Below are 25,203 nucleotides of genomic sequence, written 5' to 3'. Positions count from 1 at the left end.
AGTGATAAATATTTTGTGCAGTTATGCACGTTCAAGTGTTTGTGATTATTTGAGATGGTCACATCACTTATTCAAATGTAGCACAAGCATCTTAAAATTTAAGTCAGATAAAATTATATACTGCTCTTAGTTTGAAATTACTAAATTCCGTTTGAGGTCGTTCCACTAAAACTGATGTGAATGAATAAATGCGATGTAGTTAAATCCGCAAATACTAAAACATCCATCCTCAAAGCCAGTACTAACTTCGATTGTGCGGAAAATGTTGCTAAACATCAATTCAATTTTGTGAAATCTCACAATGTTTCCAACAGTGTTGCTAATTTGTTTAATTGTATTTACATTTTTTTAACGCATGTGAAAAGCGTTGTTCTGGTAGAAAACAGTTGTATGTTGATATCATTGTTACCATATGTCTGCCAACCAAAGTAAAAACTAATTTTTCTGAAAATTTGCATATTTTTAATTGAGAAATATAAAGGATTTAATGGTTGAGATTTTAATGGATACTTCCAAGTGAATGTAGCCCTTGGAGACTACATTGCACCTGAAGAAATTGACCTCCCGCGGCAAACCAGAGGTATAAAACACAGAAAGGCAGAGTTGGTGTTGTTCACCAGAAGGAGAAATTATGAGGAATTCAGAGGACAGGTCCTGGAAGGAGTGAGCTGCTGCTCTCTCGGGAGGCTGGGCATAATTTTTGACCATAAATATAACCGGAGAATGAACGTTGAGGAGAGAGTTAAACGGAGGCCGAGTGCGCTCTTATCCTGGCATAAGTTAATAGCCAGGATTTGGGATCTTGGACAGGGGCTAATCCCCACCTATGGGCGCTTGCTGTGGCACTTAACGCGACGCCAGACCTTTACACTTTTATGTAGTGGTCGTGGCGTTGAGGTCTGCCTTCTATCTGAGGGAGTCAGGGACCAAAACAACGCTTTACACACCAAATAAAAAAGTTTAATTACAGCTAAACAAATTAGCAACACTGTTGGAAGGATTGTGAGACTTCACAAGTAGTTAATTGATATTTTCGGCAAAATCAAAGTCAGTACTTGGGTTTTTAATAGACGTGTACATTTAAAATCTACGAAATTTGACAATGTTGCTAGCAACATGTTGAAATCATTTTATAAAACGAACTTAGTACTGCTTATTTGGAAACATTTCGTAGTCATTTCACAAGTTTTTTTTATAATGCGTTTTGACAACTGTTCGAAGTCAGCAGTACTAGGATTAAGGGCGGGTTTCAGGTGGAAAAAATAAAGTTTGGGTAAGGTAACTGGAACATTACTTTATGGTGGCGTTAAACCTCCTGTTAAGGTATACTTTAAGGTAATTTAAAAGATATGGCAACATTATGCAGCAATCAGCAATTAAAGTGATAGGGTACTCAACAACTTTTGTGAACAAACTTTTACGAAAAGTCGTTCGGTTTCCACAAAGAAAAATATGGAGAGAGAGTGTGAGAGGGAAAAACATTTGGAGAGTTTTGTAAATGAGAGCTTACAAAAATCTGCTGAAGGTCTTTTTCCCCAGCAGAAGTCTCTCATTCTCAATACAAAACGCACCGCAATGGGTAAACACAAATAATAGCGAAAATAAAAGAAAATATTCATATATATTTAATAGAAATATTTTAATGCAAAAATTGTTTGGGTAAACAAATTCCATATATGCCAACATTCAAAAATTTAATTCAACTTAATTCACCATTTAAATTCTCTTTGAGTGTTGACTTGCGTGTGTATCATGGTTGATAAAGAAAAACTGCGTCATTTCTCCGTTAGTCAAGTAAAGTTAAACTGTAGGCATCCAAAATCATACAGACACTAAATTCTAGTTAAATATTTAGCTTAACTAATCACTTGAAGAAAAGATGAAATCAAATTTAAATTAACTTAAATTTGTCAGGCTTTTGATAGTGATGGTGATGATGATGATGATGCGTTATGAGAAAATCGCACAGGGGGAAATTCAAAAGTAACCATCTTTAGCAATTGTTCAATGGACAAAAAAAAAATACTCAAAACTAACATAAATTGGCAAGTTAAATTAACGGAAGTTATTTGTTATGCTAAGAACATACAAAGATCCGATTTCATCATAGTAAACAGAGTGCTTATATGCTCTACAATTAAGCTAGAAAAAAATCAAACACTAAGAGTCTCAGTCTCTGGTTAGTTTACATTGTCACGAGTTTATAAATAAATTATGGATTTATATATAAATCATAGCAGCAGCTTGTGAATTTTGAGTTTTGTTAGCAGCGTGTGATGCGTAAACAATTATCAAAAAATTTTAACTTTTATATGGTGAGTTAATTTTGTTTTGTTTTGCCGAATAATTTTCCCCCAGCCCAAAGTATTGGTGCCTGGTATTTAGTTATTTGTATATTTGCCTACAATAATTAAATCATTTTTTGTATTGCGTTAAATTTTTGGTAGACTATTAACCTTGTTCAGCGTTCGACTTTTGACAGCAGCGCTATATTGACAAACCTGAGTTGAATTTTAAGTTGATATATTTTGTTTGCTGAAATGAAGTTTTTCTTGGAATTTAATTTTTTTAAGTACGAAATTGCATCGAAACTTTTATGGTTATTTTTTGCTTGTTTGTAAGGCAATGCTCTATTTGGCAGTTGAGGAAATAAAGGCCACAAATGGAGGGTGGTTCAGAAAGTTTCTGAGACATGATAACTTCGACGGAATAACAAAAATCAAGAATATTTGTTATATTTCGCTTAATTACCATTCAGCTATAATTATTCAAGGAGGTTTTTCACAGTGCAATTATTGGAGCAATTAAGTTATCTGTAAATATGTAGGCAATGGGAGGGGTAAGCACTAACGACAGTTATTTTAAGCTTTTGTTTGAATTAGGCATGCCTCTTTTTAGTACTTTAAGTTAGTCAAGCTTTTATAGATATTTTGAGGTTATTTAAGGGTAATATTCAAGATTTGTTGCTGATCGTTATACTTCAAAACAAACAAAACAACATTAATTTTAAAAGATTTGTGTTTTAGAAATTACAAGTTAAACTAGTAAAGGGAGTCTACATCATGGACATAGATAAATTATATATATAAAAAGAATATGAACATGCCTCAAGCACAATTCTGCTCTCAATAGCATGCAGTTAGCTTCTTTTGTATTTTCTAAATATGCATTATTTCCTTTCCCGTAAAGGAAACGGATACTATGGCGTAATGTTCGTATTTAGGTTTTCGGCAGTTGGAAGCTACCAATATGTGCATCTTTCTTTCTTTTATTTATTTTCTTTTGGTTGTAAATTTGATTTTTTTTCGGGAGAGCTGCTTACTTTAAAGAAAAAAAAAAACTACCAACACCAATAAGCTTGACATTTGCACAAAAATACTATTTGACCCAGTCCCCAATGATTAAGTTCAAGAAAAAAACTCAAAATCGCTATTTTACTGTACAAAAATTTGAAAAAATCAATGTGAGTTCGAAATTGCTGTAATTCTTTCTTATCTTCGAATTTCGAAGAAACAATTGCAACCCTGGATTGCAAATTCGAAGAGGAATCACTGGGTCTCTAATCCCCAACAGCAATTTGGATCTTGTTTATATTTTTTTCTATATTTTATATCTTCTTCTCATCTGGTTTCGATTGTTTCTACTCGTAAATAGGTTATACAATTTGAACGCCAGTTTATTTCTGTCTTTAATATGAAATACTGCGATTTTTATTCAAATTTAGTTAAGAATTTCTATATATACAACATCTATAAATATTGTGCAATTTATAGGTATGAGCTAGGTACTAAATCAAATGATTAAGCTTATTTGTGTTAGCTGCTGTACATTATCTTAGCTGGTTTCACGTTTGGTAGAATAGACAAGTGATAATATTGCATTAATTATAAGTAATAAATTAAAATAGTATCATCATTTAGCCAAGAATTGATATTAAATAAAGGCCATGCTTGATTTTTGTATGGCAACAATTATAAATAGTGATTACGTTTCACGGATAAAATGCAGCAAGCAAAATACTACAGTATACATAAAATACTCTAATTCATTGAGGTATTATCTACCGGGAATTTTGTTAAATGGTCCAAAAAGTTTGACAAACATTTGTTTCTTCAATAGCTAGTTTACCCCTGTTCCTTAGTGGAATGTTCATGGGCAAAATTTGCAATTTTGCTTCAATGGCTATACAACCTTCTTTCAAACGGGGATTTTGTTAATGGAGCTCCAGTATTTTCCATAATTAAACGCCATGGCTATTTAAATGTAGATGATTACTCACAAATCCTAGTTTTAAATGGGGTAAACATCTATTATTTTCTATTTAATGGACTTACTCTAATTACAATTCAGTTATTATGTCGAATTATTGTAATTATTTAGTTAATGTACAACAAAACAATTTTTTTGGTTAATATGTAATTTTCCAATACGGAAATATGACATCATATACAAAAACATGTCTTTCTATGACAAATGAAGTTTTTAAATGTAAAAGGGTTAGTCAGCTCCTATAAACAGCTGGGGATTTGCCGACACATCTGTCAAAATAAGAGTTACTGGAAACAAGGGTAACAAGTCGAAAGCAAATTTTTAGAGAAAACGTTCTAAACGTCAATTAAATCCAGACATGGCTAAATCCAGAGACAGAAAGTGAAAAGCCCTTTTAAATATTAAGGATGTCACAATGTGTCAAGATAAATTTAACAGGTGGAAGCAGTTGCCCAACAACAACAAAATGAGTACACTCTCTGTCAAAATCAGTAATTTAGTATGTTTAAAAAATTATGGAAGCAAACCTACATAGGTCCTCTAACACTCCTTAGCGTACTAAGAGAGAAGAAAGCCTTACTTTCCACCATTCCAATACAAACTAATCTTCAATGCTAAGAACAACAAACTCATCAACATTGCCAAAATCTTTCTGAACATTCATTGAACGTCACTGCAAGTGTTTTTTGTGCATAGCCAATATTGACCTGCAGCACAGCGATGGGCCGGTAAAGTTTAAACTCAAAATCTCCCATGGAAAAATCAAATCTTTTGTATGCATAAGTTTCAACAATATTTTGAGCTTCAATAGAAGACTTTTGTCTGTAGGCCCAAAGTAGAGGTACTCCTACACTATCCTTGATGAACTCCTTAAAATCAAGCACAATATCTTTTACCAAGTAAATTTTTCTTAGAAATATTAACCAATTTTGCAAAATTTTCCCACGAACATTCCATTAAAGAACATGGGGTATACATCTTACATATCAATGAGGGCTGTCCGATTCAAGTTTAAATTTCAATGATAAGAGATCTATTTTTTTAGTCGTAAACGAACGGCATGTGGCAAAGCGATACCTCTTTTGGAAGAAGTTTTAAGGAAAAAAATTGCAACATGGTATTCTTTAAATTTAGTTCAAAAAGTCTTTAAAATTAAGCAAAAAATTATTTACTTTTTGTTAAGCTTGACGTTTTATGGCTTTTAAGTAATAAATCTAAAACGATAGAGCTTCTCTTACAATTTAATTTTCTTACTGACTTAACGTTATGTAAATCATGCAAAAAAGCCATGCCTAATTTACAAGAGACCTATAGAAAATTCTATAAGATAATAAAAAAAATCACTCAAAAATTCCGCATTCTTTGTAATTTGTATAGAAGAAGCAACAATTACATGATCCACACAAACAGAAACCCATTTGTCGCATATTCTTAAGCCCAATTAAGCGAAAGAAAAGTATGATAACAACAATAATATGTCTCATTGGCGTAAGCGTCAAGACAATTTAAATACAGTAAATACACAAATTTATCACTTGACAAAATTGTATGAAAAAAAAGAATCGGCAAATAAAGAAATTTATTGCAAGCCAATTGAGTGGAACAAGGAGAAGAGGGACATAAACCAATAAGGAAGCATTTTAAATATAATTAACATAAATTACAAAATTTTAAAGCAGGTGAAAGTACTAAAAAGAAAAAAATGTAAAACTGACCAATTTTCCACCTTTTTATTTGGTTAAGAATTTTTTTCTTGAATAGTAGGAATATATAACTTTTTTAGACAAAATTTTCTTTGGTGAAAGAGTGAACCAGGACAAAACTTGTCCCACAGTGGGTGGTGTGTTGTGATCTCTGGTTTTCCTTTTCCATTGCTAGAAAAATCTTCGATCATTAATCGTCTCGAAAAAGAAGCAAATGAAAAACAGTTTTTAGTTCACATTTTATCTTAGATGATAGTAAAATATATCCATAACCCTAGGTGTTGTATTAAAAGGCAACATTTTTTTCGGAGTCAAAATATCATTGATTGTTAATAATCCCCCACTTTAAGTCTCATATTCAAAAATATTGCTTCCCAAAGTTATGAAATATGGCTGCCACTGTTGGTATTACGTCTTCAAAGGAAATTTTCATATGCAACCTTTTTTTTTTGTTAAAAGTTATGCACATGTCTTCCAGAGAAATTTGCATACTTTATCATTTTACGTGCTTTTTACAAAAAACCCTTATGTATAACAAATTGAATAATTTTCGTGTTTTTTGCCAAAAATACAAATCACCTACCAATTTAGGGGATTTTGGCAGCAGCAAAAAAGCACATTCAAAATGCTGATTATGAGCTGAGGCATGGCGAAACTAGTATTTTGGGAAAAAGAAGATATTGTGGAATTCTTAATAGGCCAAAGGTTGTTAAATATGTACTAAAGGACATTCCATAACAATCATTCATTATTTTTTTTTAATCAAACGTCGCCCACCCGGTCTTTACATTGATAGATTTAAAAATTTTTAGCTTGGGGACACTCTGCGCTCAGGAAGGTGCGCAAATAGATTTTCTAGCCTTCGATTGGTATCAAAAATAGAAGGCCAGGGCTCGTGACATCTTCCAAGTCTACAAGGAGGATTTTTTTGGGACATACAAGCATTTTAATATAATTTATGCGCAATTTGGCCTCTTGACATCGACAAAGTCGACGAGGAAAATTCTTTTCTGAAAGCAATACCCGATGATATTTTTCCATATTTAAAATGAAAATTTTGAGCTCGAGAACACTGCGCACTTTTTTAGCACCCAAAATCAATGAAGATAAATTTTAGACACAATTGAGGGGGACCAATTCTAACCGAAAGAATTAACCGAAAAGGTAGTTTTTGCTCTGAACACCACCATCTTATAGACAAAGGAAATGTATAGACTCTTTAAAATTTGTTCAAAAAAGTTGTAATAGCTGGAAGAAATATCAAATTATTTGTGAGTGCGCAAGTTACGCAGGCGACATAAGGCGGAGAGCTTCTGGGTTATGCTTTGGAGCTTGGCAATCGAATGCTAATAGCTGCCAGAAAAAACCCAATTTCATAGAATAAATGAAGTTCCAAATTTAAAACCAGTAAGGGAAGGCAAAAGTCGGGCGATGTGGACAGTATAATACCATACACCTACCCCATAAGCTGGGAGCTATATCTAATTGTGAAGCAATTTTGATGGACCTCGCCAGATATTTTCAGATGGGTTATTAAACAATCCGTATCAAATTTCGAACAAAAATTTTCAAGCAAACATTTTTGGTATACATACTTAATAAAAATTGTCCCTTAATTTACATAATGACTACTTTTTGTCTCATACTTCATATAGGAGTAGTAATTTCTGAGCCACTTACCGGATGGTTTGTCCAAATCCTTCTCCTCACTCGCCATAATTTGTTCCTTGGACGTCATTTTCGTTATATTGATTTGTTTTTGCGTTGGTTAACTCCTAATTATTTTGTTTTCTTTTACGATTTGTTTTATTTTTAACAAATTTCCTCTAAAGAAATTTGTTTAATACAGTTTTGCTTGTTTTACGTTACGAAATTTGGAAGACAAACTTTGAACTTTTTGTTGTATGCACCAATTGAAGGGAGTAGCTAAAATTTACAAGTTTCCATGTGGTTCTGGTTGGTATCGCAACAAAACGAAAATAAACACAAAATAAGCGCTCACGTTTTTTTGAGGTTTCGAATTTAGGTGGTTGGTTGATTGTTTGGTTTTTGCGAGTAGGAAATGCAGTAATTTTTTTTTGAAAAGGTTACCAGAAAGCACCAGATCAAGCCACAAGTATTGCTTGTGGTTTCACTTTTTTTTGGCTTTTTCCAATATATTTCGAATTTTGTTTTTTTCTTGATTTCTTTTTAGGTTGGCCAAAAAACCTTTTTTCGCGTTGTTACCACACTTGAAACAAAGCGCAGCCCGATGCCTCACACTAGAACCGTTGTCCGTCACTTTCGTTCTTTGACAACCAGAGTCTTTTAACACTGGTAGCCGTTTAGCTTGCGCTATGTTTTGGTGTGGCTGTTTTGAAGAGCGCGTACTTCAACGTATAACAGTTGAAAACGTTCTGATAAAACCTGAGCAACGTAACTGCGATTTAAATAAAATATATTCGCTAAAAACAAAGTTATAAACACACGGCAACACAACAACGACTACTAAAACGACGACGACGACGATGAGCCCAGCAAACAAGTCAGTCGCGCAAAAACAACGCGACAACAACAGTAAACAAACCGCATAAAATCGCAGAGCTAGAATTTATGAGGGCCTTGAAAGTCAAAGACCTTTAAAGAGGGCCTTCTAATAACTTACAAAATTTGACATATTTATGTGGATAACGAATAACAAGTTTTTGAAAAGTTGCAAATATGCATAAAATTAATCCTAAGATATCGGGCAAATCTATTAATAAACCTAAATTGGCTTGGAGGTAGAACAGCAAAGACACATAAATAAAATTTTGATGTTCCTAATGTGATTTGAACTGCTATCGGTTATTTTTGGTTCACTTAGTAAACCATCGTAGCGCAGAGGTTAGCATGTCCACCTATGCCGATCGCCTGGGTTCGAATCCTGGCGGGAACATCACAAAAAATTTGTCAGCAGTGGTTATTCCCTCTTAATGCTGACGACATTTATGAGGTACTTAGCCATGTAAAAACTTATCGCTAAAGAGGTGTCGCTCTGCGGCAAGCCGTTCAGACTCGGCTATAAAAAGGAGGACCCTTATCATTGAGTTTAAACATGAATCGGATCGCACTCGGTAATATATGTGAGTGAGCTGGTTTTTTTTCCTTTCGATCCTAGATCATAGGATGGGGTATGCTAACTTCTTCATTCCTTGATATTTGAGCTAAGACTCAATAAAGTATGTATGTAAAGGGATTTCCAATAGACAACTTTGAGTTTAATTTGTGAACGCTCTCTTACTCCAATCACTGTCAATTTGTTCTGTAGATTAGGTTAAGTGGCAGTCTGCCATCAGACTCACCTAGACGTTTTCGTCCATCGTAATACCACAGCTACATAATAAGGAAGATACCTTCTAAAGGGTGATTTTTTTGAGGTTAGGATTTTCATGCATTAGTATTTGACAGATCACGTGGGATTTCAGACATGGTGTCAAAGAGAAAGATGCTCAGTATGCTTTGACATTTCATCATGAATAGACTTACTAACGAGCAACGTCTGCAAATCATTGAATTTTATTACCAAAATCAGTGTTCGGTTCGAAATGTGTTCATTCACCGTAACGTTGCGTCCAACAGCATCTTTGAAAAAATACGGTCCAATGATTCCACCAGCGTACAAACCACACCAAACAGTGCATTTTTCGGGATGCATGGGCAGTTCTTGAACGGCTTCTGGTTGCTCTTCACTCCAAATGCGGCAATTTTGCTTATTTACGTAGCCATTCAACCAGAAATGAGCCTCATCGCTGAACAAAATTTGTCGATAAAAAAGCGGATTTTCTGCCAACTTTTCTAGGGCCCATTCACTGAAAATGATTTGCAAGCGTTGCTCGTTAGTAAGTCTATTCATGATGAAATGTCAAAGCATACTGAGCATCTTTCTCTTTGACACCATGTCTGAAATCCCACGTGATCTGTCAAATACTAATGCATGAAAATCCTAACCTCAAAAAAATCACCCTTTAGTTCCTATCGGTGAACATTCCAGATCGCTTTAAAAAGCCCAATAACTTGCGAATGTTCACATCCGCTAAATCAGACAGGTTCACAAAGAAATGAGAACCTTAAGTGGAACTCCTTCTGACTGCTAGTGCGGGACACACACACAGAAGGTGTTCTATAGTCTCTTCTTCTTCGATGTCCTCACAGCTTCTGCAAAAGTCGTTGCTGGCAACCTTCAGTCTGGCAGCATGTTTTCCGATTAGACAGTGACCTGTCATGACGAACACAATGACTGAGACGTCGGTTCTAGCCAATGTCAGCAAAGCAGTAGACTTCTACAAGTCAAGATTAGGCCAAATAGTTTTGGAATGCTCACAACCCCCTCTTTGCGACCATTTATCATTCGTTGTCCTTCGGGCCTGGTCCTGAAAACTTAGCTTACATGTCGCTAGAGGCATACCCACAGACTCCAGTATCCCTGGAATGTGAAGAGCAGTTCCTAGACTCGCAAACTCACCCGCTTTACAATTCCCTGGGATATCTCTGTGGTCCGGCACCCAGAACAGGTAAATTTTGAACTATTCTGCCATCTCGTTGAGAGGTCTGTCGAGCGAGATTTTTGTGTTCAGATATAAGTTCTCCAGGGATTTAATTGCTGCCTGGTTGTCTCAGAAGATGTTTATGCCAATCGTCGTAATGACATTATACCTTAACCATTCCACCAACTCCTTAATTCTAAAGATCTCTGCTTGATACACACTGCAGTGGTCGGGTAACCTTTTCGATGTGACCAGTTCTAGATCTTTAGAGTACACCACAAAGCCCACCTGATCTTTAGTGTGGAATCATCCGTATGGAAGTCTATGTAACTTCTGTTACCAGGGATAACATAGTTCCTATCGGTTCTATCTGGAATAGTATCTCAGATGGTTTGCGTTTTATTTAAAAATAAAGTTGTCAAGTCCTTATTGAAAAACCCGATATAAATTTGATCGTTCGTCCATCGGTCAAAAGCACGCTAACTCTTGAACATATAAAGCTAGCCGGCCGAAATGTTGCAGAAATACTTCTTTTTAGTTGTAAATGGGTCAAATTGATTCACGACTCTTCCTATCATCTCTAATACTATAATAGCAGTACCAAGTATGGTCCGAATCGATCATAAACCTTATAAAGCTCCCATATGAACCGATTTCCGGACTATACTTCTTTAGCCTGTAGAGGGCTCAGTTCTTATCCGATTAGGCGGAAACTTTGCGCAGATATTTCTCCTATGACCTTCAAGTATGGTCCGAATCAATCTAGAACCCGATTTGGACCCATATGAACCGATCTCCCGATTATACTTTTTGAGCCTCTAGATGTCGCAATTCTTATCGGATTTCACAAAAATGTTGCACCAATATTTCAGCAATGACATCAAATTCCCATACCAAGTCCATACTCATTGGGCTTTAACTTGAAACAGACAGCATTCAGTAATCCTACAGATACTTAGTAGAATGTTCATAGCCAAATTACAATTAAGTTCGCGAACTAGTCTGGTTGAATAGGTCATTGAAGTGAACGAATTGAATTAGCTTTGAATGAGATTTGAGGTATCAAAATGGCTACAAAAAGACTCGGCTATAGAAAAAGATTTCCCATAACATTGAGCTCAAACTTGAATCGAACAGCATATCAATGAGAGCTGACCGATTTAGTTATAAGTTCAATGAGAAGTTTTTACATGACTGCAAAGCTATTTCTTTTTTTCAAATGGCACAGTTCCTCACAAATGTCGCCAGCATTGGGAGTGTTTAAACACCGCAGAAAATTTTGGGATGTTCTTCGCCTTCCGATGGAAAACCACCGAAGCCAACCCAAAACTTAAAGGAATTCTGAGAATGATATTTAAAACATTTCTAAACTTCTTTTTTAGGTACTTAGTTGAGGAAATATAAGCTTTTTAAGTAAAAGTTGTAATGTGACATATGAAAAATTTGATTTTTGAGGTAAAAGTAAAATATGAAATATGGTAAAAGTGAGATACGAAGTGCACAAAAATACTTCTGACAGTATTTGCAGCAATTTTGCCAAAGACACTGTAACTGTATGTGTAAGGTTAAGGAGTATATACAAATATTAACGATTATTTACAAAAATGTTCACCATGGGAAAATGTACCTAATTTTTGCATCTATCTATTAAAAAAGAAATCCAAAAATCAATTCAGGTTCTGTTTCTACCTCCACTTTCATAATCCACTCCTATATTTAATTATTCTTTATGATTTCGCTTACTTTGTGCCTGACAACTTTTTGTTATATAAAAGGCCCTTTAGCAAAGCCTGCTTAACCTTTTCTTTTACCGCTGAGGCATTAGGCGAATGATCTCTGCCTTTGTGTGGCACTCTAGTTAACTCTCAGTTTTTCGCAAAACGTCAAAGTCGACGTTTACTTTAACGCCTCTGCTATGATCAACGTGAAGCCAAAGTACCTGTGTTGTGTTGTGTTTGCGTGTGTATGTGGGTGGTACTCACATATGAGTTATTGGGTATGGGTGAGAAGTTATCTCCAATTAACAGCTACGAGTATGATATAGAATAGTCAGTCGTTCTTTCGTTTGCTATTGTCGTTCGTTATCAATGATTGTTACACTTGCTTAATGGTTGGTAATGATGAGTCGTCCGTCTCTTTCGGTGTGATGAATTAGTGATGATGACTGCTGGCAGAGCCAAGAAACGCAGACGCCTAGGCAGATATTGTGGTTAGTGTAAACTATGAAGTGATTATGATGATGATGCTGATGACTGTGCGGCTGGGTTAGTGTGTTTGTTTAAATGCGGTTATAATTAATCTGTGAAGAAAGAAACAATAAATGTAAAAATAAATACAAGTTGATTTTTTTATTATTTAAAGAACAATTTGAACAGACAAGTGTTGTTGTTTAATTGTATGTTGTTGGTGGGGTGGGTGGGTGGTGTGTGCTTGTTTGGCATTCAATTTGCAAGAATCAAAAGAATGACAAATTACCGACGAATGAACTAAAGTAAACAGATGGGACTAAGGCTAAGTACTTTAAGGAAGCTGGTTATAACATGAATGATATCATTTGATAATTTCATTCATATTTACAATTGCACCCAAGATGTACACATACAATATATATGTTACATAGATGGAATTTCCTTGTGGTCAAACTGAATTTAATTAAGTGACCTTGCCGCTTATACTATACTTTCATGTGTGACACCAATTTAGCTTTGTATTTTTGTATGGCGAATAATGAAAAAATGAGGAAAATAACCCCCTGACATATTGCTAAGAAGCGACAAACTGTTCGCACAGATTTTTTAGGGAATATAAGAATTTTAAGTTTTTTTCTGTAATAAGTTAAGGGTTTTTGGATTTTAGAGCGCACAACAAGCCGATTACTTGCCTAGGTGTATGTCCATAGTAGCATGGTGCGGATTACAATCCCCACCCTCTTTTCAATCTAATCTAATTTAGTTTAGAATGTAGATTAATGCTGTTACGAATTGTTATTATCTACACTCTAGGTTAGGGTAAAAAAATATTAAAAATAGCGATGTTTGGACTTGCCACATCGTCATACAGAACTTATTCGGGGAAAGTTGTAGTCAAAAGTAAGAAATTTCACAAAATGTCCAAACTGTAACATATGTTACTGTGTTGATACAATATACGATGTTCCAGGCGGTGTGGATTACACCCTACCTGAGCCGCTTTTTGATATAAATTACTGTACCACTATTCCTGATAGAACCGATTGGAACTACTATATCCCTGGTAACAGAAGTTATATAGACTTCTATACGCGTGGTTCCAAACTAAACGACTAGGTGGGTGATTGGCATAAATATCTTCTTAGACAGATAGGTAGCCATTAAATCCCTGGAGAACGTTTTTCTGAACACAAAAACCTCCCTTGACTGTTGCAGATTTCTCAACACGATGGCTGAACTTTTCAAAATTCACGTGTTTTGGGTGCCTGGCCACAGAGATATTCCAAGGAATTCTAAAGCAGACGAGCTTGCAAGTCTAGGAACTACCTTACACACTCCAGGGACACTAGAATCTGTGGGTATGCCTCTAGCGACATGTAAGCTTCAGGACCAGGCCCGAAGGGCAAGGAATGATAGATGATCACAAAGAGGGGCTGTGAGCATTCCAAAAATATGTGGCCTCATCTAGATTTGAAGAGGTTACTGCTTTGCTGTCATTGGCTAGAACAGATGTCTCAGTCATTGTGTCCGTCATGACAGGTCACTGTCTAATTGGAAAACATGCTGACAGACTAAAGGTTGCCGGTAGGCAACCTGTGGGAACATCGAGGAAGAAGAGACTATAGAACACTTTCTGTGTGTGTGTCCCGCACTAGCAGTTAGAAGGAGTTCCACTTTAGGTTCTCATTTATTTGAGAATCTGTCCGATTTTGCGGATGTGAACATTCGCAAGTTATTGGGCTTTTTAAAGCGATCTGGATGGTTCAACGCTTCTTCTGTTCCTGTGGTATCACAATGGACGAAAACGTCGAAGTGAGTCTGATGGCAGACTGCCACTTAAACCTAACCTAACCTACATATGTTAGGGTTTGGTTAGGTAAGAGTGGCAATTCTTTACAGACTCACTTAGACAATTTTAGGTCCATTGTGATACCACAGTAGCGACAGGCCAAGGTTCCTGGCGGGAATCAAACCCACAACCCCTGCACAGGTAATCCAAGCACGCTACCAACTCGTCTAACGGGGCGCCCTGCAACATAACTTATTTTAAAAATTATTGGGAATGAGATTCCAGTTTTAGCACTTTGTAGTTTTAATGATCATTGCGACAAAGGGACATGACGAACAGAATGTCAAGACCATAATCAAAGAGTCGCAGGTCCTACGGTTAGTTTTTGATTTAAAAAAGTCAGACCCTATAGCGCAATGGAAAAATATGGTAATTAAGAACATCAAAAAATAATAATAATAACAAAAAAAAACTTACCCATCCATCCTTCCATGGTATATAAATAAATGCACGTTTCTTCGTCGATGACTAGGGCAAAATCATATATCAAACACATGAAAAATTTCAGTCGTTTGATCACTTGTTCAAATAACGCAGAAAGTAAATATTTTTCAGACTTAAGTTCTATTTTAATGCCAAAAATCATGATTTGGCAATTTAAAACGTTCTATAGGAAAATAATAGTCAAAAAAAAGTTGGACATTTGTTTAACTTCAAATATTTGTTTTAACCATTATATTGCAATGATTTGTTTTTTTTTTTTTTTGCGGGAAATAAAATCTTTTTTTTAAATTTTAAGTAATAATTTGAGCGGTATCCACAAAGTGTTTGTTTTGATTATAAATTAATTAGATTTCAATCTAGACAGAATAAGGAAAACAAATATGACAATATTTGGAAAACATTAAGGTGGGTTATAATGATTCAGAAACAACAAGTCTATGAAATATAAGACTTTAAGGACAAATATTTGCGAGTAGAGTAAGAATCAGGCATCCGAAGTTGGAGTCAAGTGTCTGGGACCGAGCAATCCAAAAAAAAAACACCAATCGGATATGTAACATGGTAAACAAATGAAAGATATTTGCAAATCTAATATATAGGGAGTAAAAATTCAATCTAGACAGAATAAGGAAAACAAATATGACAATATTTGGAAAACATTAAGGTGGGTTATAATGATTCAGAAACAACAAGTCTGTGAAATATGAGACTTTAATGAAAAATATTTGCGAGTAGAAGAAAAATCAGGCATCCGAAGTTGGAGTCAAGTGTCTGAGGACCGACCAACCCCCAAAAAACACCAATCAGATATGTAACATCGAAAACAAATGAAAGATATTTGCGAATCTAATATACAGGGGGTAAACATCTGTCATCCATATTTGTAGTAACGTGTAGGACTTACGTTTCTGAAGAGTTCCACATACTTAACAAGTACAATAAAACCGTGATAAGTTCGGCCGGCCGAATCTTATATACCCTTCGCAATGGATCGCATTTGTCGAGTTATCTTCCCGGTATCTCTTTTAAGGCAAACAATGGAAAAAGAAAAGTTATAGACAATAGACTACCGAAAGTGGTCTAGGTGTAAATCCGTGCAAGACAAAAGTAGTTCTTTTCAGCAGGAGGTACAAGTTGCCAACTGTGGAACCTGTATCCTTGGGAGGATTACAGAAATGGGTATTTATTGCAGTTGTCAGTTGTTGTGGTCTGATGGACGGCGCTTCAAAAGTCCACCTACAGCTCAATACTCAACCGGATCCAAAGGATGGCTTGTTTGTGCAAAACAGTGGCACTGAGGACGACACCATCTGATGCACTGAATTTAATGCTACATCTACATGAAGACAGAGGTAGTTCTTTTCAGCAGGAGGTACAAATTGCCAACAGTGGAACCTGTATCCTTGGAAGGAGAGAATGTTCCATTTACAGAAAGCGCAAAAAACATGGTTGTTTTACAGGACAGGAATTTGAACTCCTAATCCAACATTTTGGAAAGGGCATGAAAGGCAACTCTTGCCCTATACACCTGCAAGAGAGCCATTGGCAAAAGTTGGGGGTTTTGACCGCTTGTCATGCAATGGGTATTTATTGCAGTTGTCAGTTGTTGTGGTCTGATGGACGGAAAGCGCAAAATACCTGGTGTTTTGTTGGACAGGAAATGCAACTTCAAATCCAACATTTTGGAAAGGACAAGAAACGGAACTCTTGCCCTATACACCTGCAAGAGAGCCATTGGCAAAATTTGGGGGTTTAGACCGAGTGTCATGCATTGGGTATATACTGGAGTTGTCAGACCTATAATGCTTATATCTTAAGACCTAGATCTAAAGATCGATTCCAGATCTAACGATCTAGAACTGGTCATAAGGAAGGAAGGAAATGGTGGAATGGCTTAGATATAATGCCATAACGACGATTAACGTAAAAATCTTCTCAGACCGTCAGGCAGCCATTAATTCTCTAGAGAACGTATTTCTGAACACAAAAACTGCCCTCGACTGTCGCAGAAAAGGGAGATTGGTTTATATGGAAGCTGTATCAGTCTATCTGTATCTATTCAGTATTCAGACCATATTTGACACGAGGCTCAAGAATTATAGACCCCAGATCGGTTTATATGACAGCTAGATCAGGTTATTGACCGATTTCAACCATACTTAACACATTTGTTGTAAATCATAACAAAACACGTCACGCTAAATTTTAGCCAATTTGGATAAGAATTGCGCCCTATAGAGGGTCAAGAAGTCAAGATTCAAGATCGGTTTACTAGGCAGCTACATATGATTATCCACCAATTTGAACCATACTTAGAACAGTTGTAGGAAGTCGTAACGAAACACGTACTGCTGCATTTCAATCAAATCGATTAAGAATTGCGGCCTCTAGCGGCTCAAGAAGTCAAGACCCCAGATTGGTTTATATAACAGCTATATCAGGTTATGGACCTATTTCAACCATACTTAGAACAGTCATTGGAAGTCATAATAAAACAACTCATGCAAAATTTCAACTAAATCGGATAAGAATTGCGCCCTCTAGTGGCTGCAGAAGATCAAGATCCAAGATCGGTATAAAAATAGTGAAGGCACCCTGAAAATTTCGGATTCTTCTTTCATACAAAAAGCTTTGTAAGGGTAAATAGAAGTTTTTAAATGCAGCGGAGCCTGAGGGGTTCAGCTTTGTTTGCTTTAAAAAGAAAAATTTGCGAAATGTTTATAACAAGCTTATTTCGGGAAAAATCTCAATTTTTTTGTTTGTGAGAATTAAAATTTTCTCAATTTTATTTATATTAAAAAATAATGATTTTTTTAAACCTTAAAATTAAAAAAAGCCCAAAAACCTTAATTTTAATAAATTTTCATAAAAAATAAATATGTAAAATATTTTTTTGGCCCCAAATTTGTTACCATTTGCCACAGTCGCATTTTGAACCCAATCTAAAATCAATATAAAAATATTTTAGCAATCATATTCATAATAAAAAAATATAAAATAATAAAAAACAATGAAAATTCCTAATAACGCCACATTAACATTTTATTACTAAATATTTTATTCAAAGGATGCAATGTATGACAAACATGTGCAATTTAAATGAATAGCCAACAAACTAAGTCAAAATAATTGTCGCTGCAACCACTGATGATGATTATTTATAAAATAAAAATGGTAGATATGTGTTGCCATTTGCTTAGGGCATTCCATAGCGTTTAATAGCAGCATTTGCAATTATTGAACAAATAAAGAAAAAATTGCTTAGCTGTTGTTTGTTCTCAACATTAAATTTAATATTGAGGAAAATTGAAAAGTTGCGAAAAAGTAAATGACTCAAATTTTTATGAAGTACAAGATTTTCAAAGCAGATGTTAACTAAAACTGCTTAATAATTAAAACAAAAACAATTGTTGAAAAAGCTTGATGAAAATATATCAATATTTGATTTTCATATAAAAAGATGATATTTTCCACATTTTACCAAAAAATTAAGAAAAAAAAAATTTTGGAAAAAAATTTTAACAAACTTTTATGTACTTTTATTTATTGACTAAAATTAAAAAAAAAATCGGAAAAAAAATTTGTGAGTAATTTAAACCATTAAATTTTTGAAAAAAATTTTTTGACAATTTAAAATTTTTTTTTTTGAGAAATTTTAAAAAAGTTTGGAATTATTTTTTTTTTTAGACCCACCCCGTAGTATAGGGGGTATATTCATTTAGTCATTCCGTTTGCAACACATCAAAATATCAATTTCCGACACTACAAAGTATATATATTTCGGATTGTCGTAAAATTCTAAGACGATTTCCGTGTGTCTGTCCGTCTTTCCGTCCGTCTGTTGTTATCACTCTACAGCCTTCAAAAATTGAGATATTGATCTGAAATTTGGCACAGATACGTCTTTTCGATACGTCATATAGACCGATCTGCCGATAAAGGGTCTTATGCCCATAAATGCTTTATTTTTTTTACCGATTTCGCTGAAATTTGAAACAGTGAGGTGTTTCAAGCCTTCCGTCATCTGACCTAAATATGGATCACATCGGACTATATCTAGATATAGCTGCCATATAGACCGATCTGCCGATAAAGGGTCTGAAGCCCATAAAAGCTCTATTTATTATCCGAACAGTGGGTAGTTTAAGGTCTCCCGACATTCGTCTCACATATGGTTCGGATCGGATTGTATTTAGATATAGCTGCCATATACATAAATCGATTTTCCGATAAAGGGTCTGAAGCCCAGAAAAGCTTTATTTTTTTAACCGATTTCGCTGAAATTTGAAACATTGAATAGTTTTACGCTTCCCAAAAGGAGGCCCCTTATTGATATGTGAGAAGTTTGCCCCCGTTCTTTAGTAGAATGTTCATGGGGAAAATTTGCAATTTTTGTTTACCTTACGGTTAAAACCAATAAAGGTCGTTAATGTCTAAAACAATCATCCAGGTGGCTGCTGTCGCTTTAATCAAGTGTTAGTTGCCGTCGACTAGGTAAGAGTTTAGACAACGGCCACGATAATGCGTTTCCAAGAAACCTTAGTTCTTAGCTCTTCTCAAGAATCTGACAGATTTGTGTATTGCATGGACTTTTATAGCCTGATGGGCTTTTACCGTTACTCAGAACTTAGCATAGCAATGCACAACATTTAGTGAAACACTCAATAAGACAATAAACACTTAATTACATTGTAATACTCTCTCTCTCTCTCTTACATTATTTAACACACATGGGCAGTAGAACATCTTCTCTCTTCACTCGATCGATTGATACAAATACCAAAACTCAATTCAAAAGCGACTTAATGAAAACATTAAAACATAACATTATTTCAATTGTTTTAATTTTTTTTTCTTAAAATTAATTTTTAAATTATTTTTTTTTAATTTTGTTTTATAAATTTTTCTTCTCCAGCACAACCCACTTGATCACTCGTAATAACCAAAACCTCAACTGGGAAACATGGGCCCAATTTTATTTTCTGTTTTAAATTTCTTTTTTAATTCTTATAAGGTCCAAATGGGTTTTTTTTTAATTCACTTTTAATTTATTTTCTTTTGTTTAATCCAAAAAATCCTACCTTTCTTACCACTGCATACCACTTATACCATAATAATTTTAGGTGTTAATTATGTTGACTTTTGGTCTTTTGGTCACATACATATATAATTGCTGAGAATGATGATGATGGTGATGACGTTAAATCATAAACATTTTGTGGACGAATGGCTTAATGTTAAGACTATCAGTTATCCACTTTTATGAGATATGATTTAGTGTAGATGGGTAAATTCATAATAAACGTGATTGCCTCCAAAGACCTATCCACCCCAACAACCAGTGTGATAAAGTCAAGAAGAGAGTGTTGTTTTCTTTCATTAACATGATAGTGTTGTAGAAGCAGCATCACCAACAGCTCTATAAAATTCTACGAATTTTATAATTCGCTTCTCGTGTGTGGTTTATTTACTGATGTCATGATTTCATAAATTCTAAAAGGTATAACGGTAGGGGATAAATAATTACACAATAATGACAATGTGACATTGAAATTTGTATTGTAAAATTTTTGGCAAAAAATTGGGTAATGGTCAAGACGATTTAATTAATGGTTTTTATGTTACATTTGTTTATGCATTACAAAACGGATAGCTTAATTCTTTCAAACGCAAATGGACGGAGATGGTTGTTATATCGACCTATAATGTTATGAGGTTTAAAAATATATGAACTTGCAGGGCTAAAGATCAATATTTCCAAGTGTTTCACACACGGATTGATACTCACCCCATCATATGCTGAGTGGTGAGTATTTAAAGGTAGTTGTAGTTGTAATATAATAACATCGGGAGCGTAGTTGTAGTCAGTGTTGCCACACAAGAAAATTATTTCCTACCAAAATTTTAGAAAAATCCTACCTAAGCCGTCTAAAACCTTCCAAATGTTCTATAGCCAAAAATTGGTGTATATTTTTTAGAGTCCATTACATAGAGTTGGCTATTTTATCATACCATTTTCAATGAACAGCCGTGCGGAGATTGGATAAGCCAAAATGAGTCCAAAAAGTTTACTGCGTGGACCACTCAACATCTGAGAATTAATCCAAACTGATCATTGTTGTATGTAGCTTAAATCTAGCACTATTATCACTAGCACTAACTCACAAAAGCCAGATTTCTTACCCAGAATTTACGAAATTCGGAAGAAATCCCTCGACACTCGTACCAGTTACAGTTAATATCAGAACTTACGAATTTTTTCTCTAAAATTTGAAACAGTGAAGCCCTTTGTTAGGATATTAGGCCCCTCAACATCCATGGTTTTATTCTGCATGCAACAACCAGAAGTTAAATAATTTTGTGCTATCCTCGGCAACTTTTTATACCATAGGGGGTATACTAATATAGTCATAACGTTTTAACCACCACGAAATACTGATCTGCGTCTCAAATGATATACCTTGATTCGCTCGATATTCTGAATCGATCTAGCCATGTCTGTCCGTCTTATCGCTTGAAATTTTGCATAGATACTTTTTATTGATATAGTTCGTTGAGGGTTGAAAATGGGTCATAGCGGCTCAGATTTGGATTTAGCTCCCATACAAACCGATCTCCTGATTTGACTTTTTGAGCCTCTTTGAAACTTTTTTTTATAATTTTCAACATATGTGGTATGTACGGTCCAAATCAGGCGATAACCTGATATAGTTCCCATATAAACCGATCTCCAGATTTGAATTCCTGAGCTTCTAAAAGACGCTATTGTAGTGTGATTGAGCTACAATTTTCCACAAAGTTATCTGTTATGACTTCCAACAATCGTGTCAAATATGACCCGAATCATTTTATAACCGATTTGACTTCTTGAGTCTCTAAAAGGCTCAGTTTTTGTCTGATTGATCTGAAATTTTGCACGAGATGTTTTGTTAAGACTTCCAACAACCGTGCCAGCCAAGTATGGTTCAAATCGGTATTTAACCGGATATAGCTCCCATACAAGTCGATCTTCCGATTTGACATCATAAGCTCATGAAAGCCACAATTTTTAACCGAATTGGCTAAAATTTTGCACGTAGCGTTTTGTTATAATTTTCAATATTCATGCTAAGTACTGTTTAAATCAATCTATAATCTGGTATAGTTCTATAAAGGAAATCTGTCAAATAACCCTATTTCAAATCTACATTAAGTTTTATGAATACAGGTGTTATATTTTTTCATACAAGCCAAGTGCACTATCTGTCAAAATCAGTGATTAATGCAACTCTGATTTTGAACTGAATTATAGTTCGCGCCATTTTCGTTGTTTGTGAGTTATATAATATAATACACACACACATCCAAAACTCGTTGACAGATAGTGTACTTCGCGAGAAAAAATTGTACTCAGCTGTTTACGTTACACTACCTGGCTTGTCATAATACAAGCCATCCTAACTTACCACGTAGATCTTTCGAATTTATCGTTTATCTTTTTGTATTGTATTTTCTTGTTGTTATGTTATAATTACCTGTAGTTCTATTGCTGTATACATTTAAAATTTTTTTCTCTGAAAATAAATTAAGAAATTACCTATCAAGACAAGAAAATGTCAGCAATTACTAGACAAGTGTCACATAGATTTTTTTCCTAATTCAATACAGATTACTTTGTAAAGAGAACATCTTCAGTAGAGACAAAAAAAAGCACACACCTTTATTAATTACTGCGGTTCAGTCATTCAAGTTTTAAATGTTGTTAATTATTGTCAATTGAGTCATGAAGCATTGTGTTTGGTATCATACAATTAGAATAAGTTTAAGATATAAAGAAGAGGGCTAACTAGAAGGCGCTTTAAAGACTCAGCTCATTTGGATTACGTTGGTATATATACTATTGAAGGGCCAAGGGTTTAATAAAGGCGATTTTGTAGTACATATCACGGCCAAACGGCAGTATGGATTTTAATGAAATTCACATCAATCGAAAGTTATTTTTTCAGAGAAGCGACAAGTATATATGAAAATTAATTTTCCTTAAAGTAAAGCCACGTGAAATGAGGAATAAATTTTTCAATAAAAGAAGAAAAAGCTTAAACGCAGCAAATTGTTGTTGGTTGGTTTAGAAAAAAAACGAATGCTTTAGAATCTAAAACAATCGTTATGGGTAAGAATGCAAAGCAATAGGTGGGAGTATTAGTGATGAGTGTAAGAGAGAGAGAGAGAAGTAGTGGTGAGAGAAAAAGAGTGCGAGAGAAAGTGTATTCTATTTGTATTTAGTGAGGGTGTTGTAGGGGTGTGATGTGCGTGACTCTACTCGACATGTTGGTCACTTAATTTTTAAAGGCTTTGTCGCATTTGAAATTTTGTTGTTGTTTGCATGTATATCTATTGGGAGCCTACACAACAAGACAAAAAAATTTGTAACTACAGTACAGTGGCCAAATTACCGCTTAGTAAATGAATAAAACCGTTCGAAATCTCTCTATTGTGATCAAAGCAATATGGTGTCTCAAATGGAAGGTATAGCGAATCTGACATAGAAATTTGGCGTCACGTGCCTGGGCGTCATGCCCGTTAATCCCTTATGGGGTTAAGGCTTTCTAAAAGATTAATCCATATTTTAATGTTTGGTTGGTACCATATTTCTAAAACCCTAGTAATGACAGCCAAAATAACTGATCTTGAACGCATAGACAACGAAAAGAACTATGGAAAAACAGATCAACAAAAAACTGCAGAACAACGATGAAACGTGGTGTAGGACGTTGTTAGCTTGAATATACAACAACAACAAAGCTTATACAAATAGTGGAACTGTATAAAAATCGAAATGTTTTCAAAATTATTACCGACAGCTTTCTTTGAAGTTTGGTCTCAGGCCCATAAAAGGCGCATTTATTGTCCGATTTTACCAAAAATTGGAACAGTGCGTTATATTAGGCCCATCGATATTGGTCTTCAATTTGGTCCAGATCGATCCAGATTTGGATATAGCTGCCATATAGACCGATTTCTCGATTTAAGGTTTTGGACCCATAAAAGGCGCATTTATTGTCCGATTTCGCCGAAATTTGGGACAGTAAGTTGTGTTACGCCCATCGACATCCTTCTTCATTTGGCCTAGATCGGTTCAGATATATAGCTGCCTTACAGACCCATCTGTCGATTCAAAGTCTTGGTCCCATAAAAGACACATTTATAATCCGATTTCGCTGAAATTTTACATCTTGACTTATGCTAGGCTTCTCGACACCCGTGTCGTATATGCTTCAGATTGGTGTATATCTGGACATAGCTACCAAAAAGATCAAAATTTTGTTTTACAAAATTTAACAATGCCTTGCACTTATTAGACCACTCAATGTCCGTGCCAAATTTGGTCCAAAATGGACCATATTTCGATATAGCTGCTATGGGGGCATAAATTATGCATTTCCAACGGATTATGACGAAAGGTGGTTTACACATATACCCGAGGTGGGGGTATCCAAAGTTCGGCCAGGCCGAACTTAACGCCTTTTTACTTGTTATTTCTTTGTATTTTGAGTTAGTAAAAAACAGATGTTTTTGTTCTATGTTTTAACCTTTACTTTTGCCAATATTTTGAAAAATCTTCTCTGCATCAGGCTTTCCTTTTCCATTGCAAACCATTTTCGATCGTTAAGCTCGTCTTGAAAGAGAAACAAATGAAAAATGTTTTTCTTCAATTTCCTTTTTTCAAGCCACTGTGCCGATAACGACAAAACATTGCAACATCTATTTTTAAAATCACACATGAATGCCTGGTTTCTACTATCATTTATACCTAGAAAAAATGAATCTTAAAAAAACATCCAAATTTCGTTACCAAAAAAAAAAAAATAAAAATAATTATTGTCAACAAGAGTTGCGTAAACAGAAAATAACCAAAAAAAAAAGAGTAAACAGAAAGTAACAAAAACAAAATTCTAGATAATTAATGAAACACTTATCATCATTGTCAGAAGTTGCGGTCTTTGTTGAAGTGTGTAGGAAGGGCATTAAGGTCTCGTTTTTTGCAGTTATGTTGTAATCGAACTTGGAGTTCTTGGAAACTCATGTAATAAAGTGGACTGATTTGTTTTTTCTTGATTTACTTGCCGGCAATTAAACCTGTTGTTTTTTCTGAAAGCTAATAAACAACTTAAATTTCAAAGAAATTAAAAGGTAAAAAAAGAGTAATTATAAACTGATTATTTCAAACAGATTGTAAGTAAGAAATCCAACAAAACTAAAAGACA

General features: G+C 34.8%; 1 protein-coding gene across 1 annotated transcript in view; it reads right to left on the bottom strand.

Moving 5' to 3' along the window:
* LOC106095088 (putative inorganic phosphate cotransporter) overlaps window positions 1-8,392 on the bottom strand; it is a 35,657-nt gene extending 27,265 nt beyond the window's left edge. The window contains exon 1 of the mRNA XM_013262345.2: window positions 7,653-8,392. Coding sequence (XP_013117799.1) covers window positions 7,653-7,710 — 58 coding nt within the window. The 5' untranslated portion in view covers window positions 7,711-8,392. The remainder of the gene's footprint in view (window positions 1-7,652) is intronic.
* Between the last annotated feature and the right edge of the window lie 16,811 nt (window positions 8,393-25,203).

This window comes from Stomoxys calcitrans, chromosome 5, assembly GCF_963082655.1.
Source record: "Stomoxys calcitrans chromosome 5, idStoCalc2.1, whole genome shotgun sequence".
Lineage (NCBI taxonomy): Eukaryota > Metazoa > Arthropoda > Insecta > Diptera > Muscidae > Stomoxys > Stomoxys calcitrans.
The sequence above is the reverse complement of the archived record's forward strand: the minus strand, read 5'-3'. Positions and strand labels throughout refer to the sequence as shown.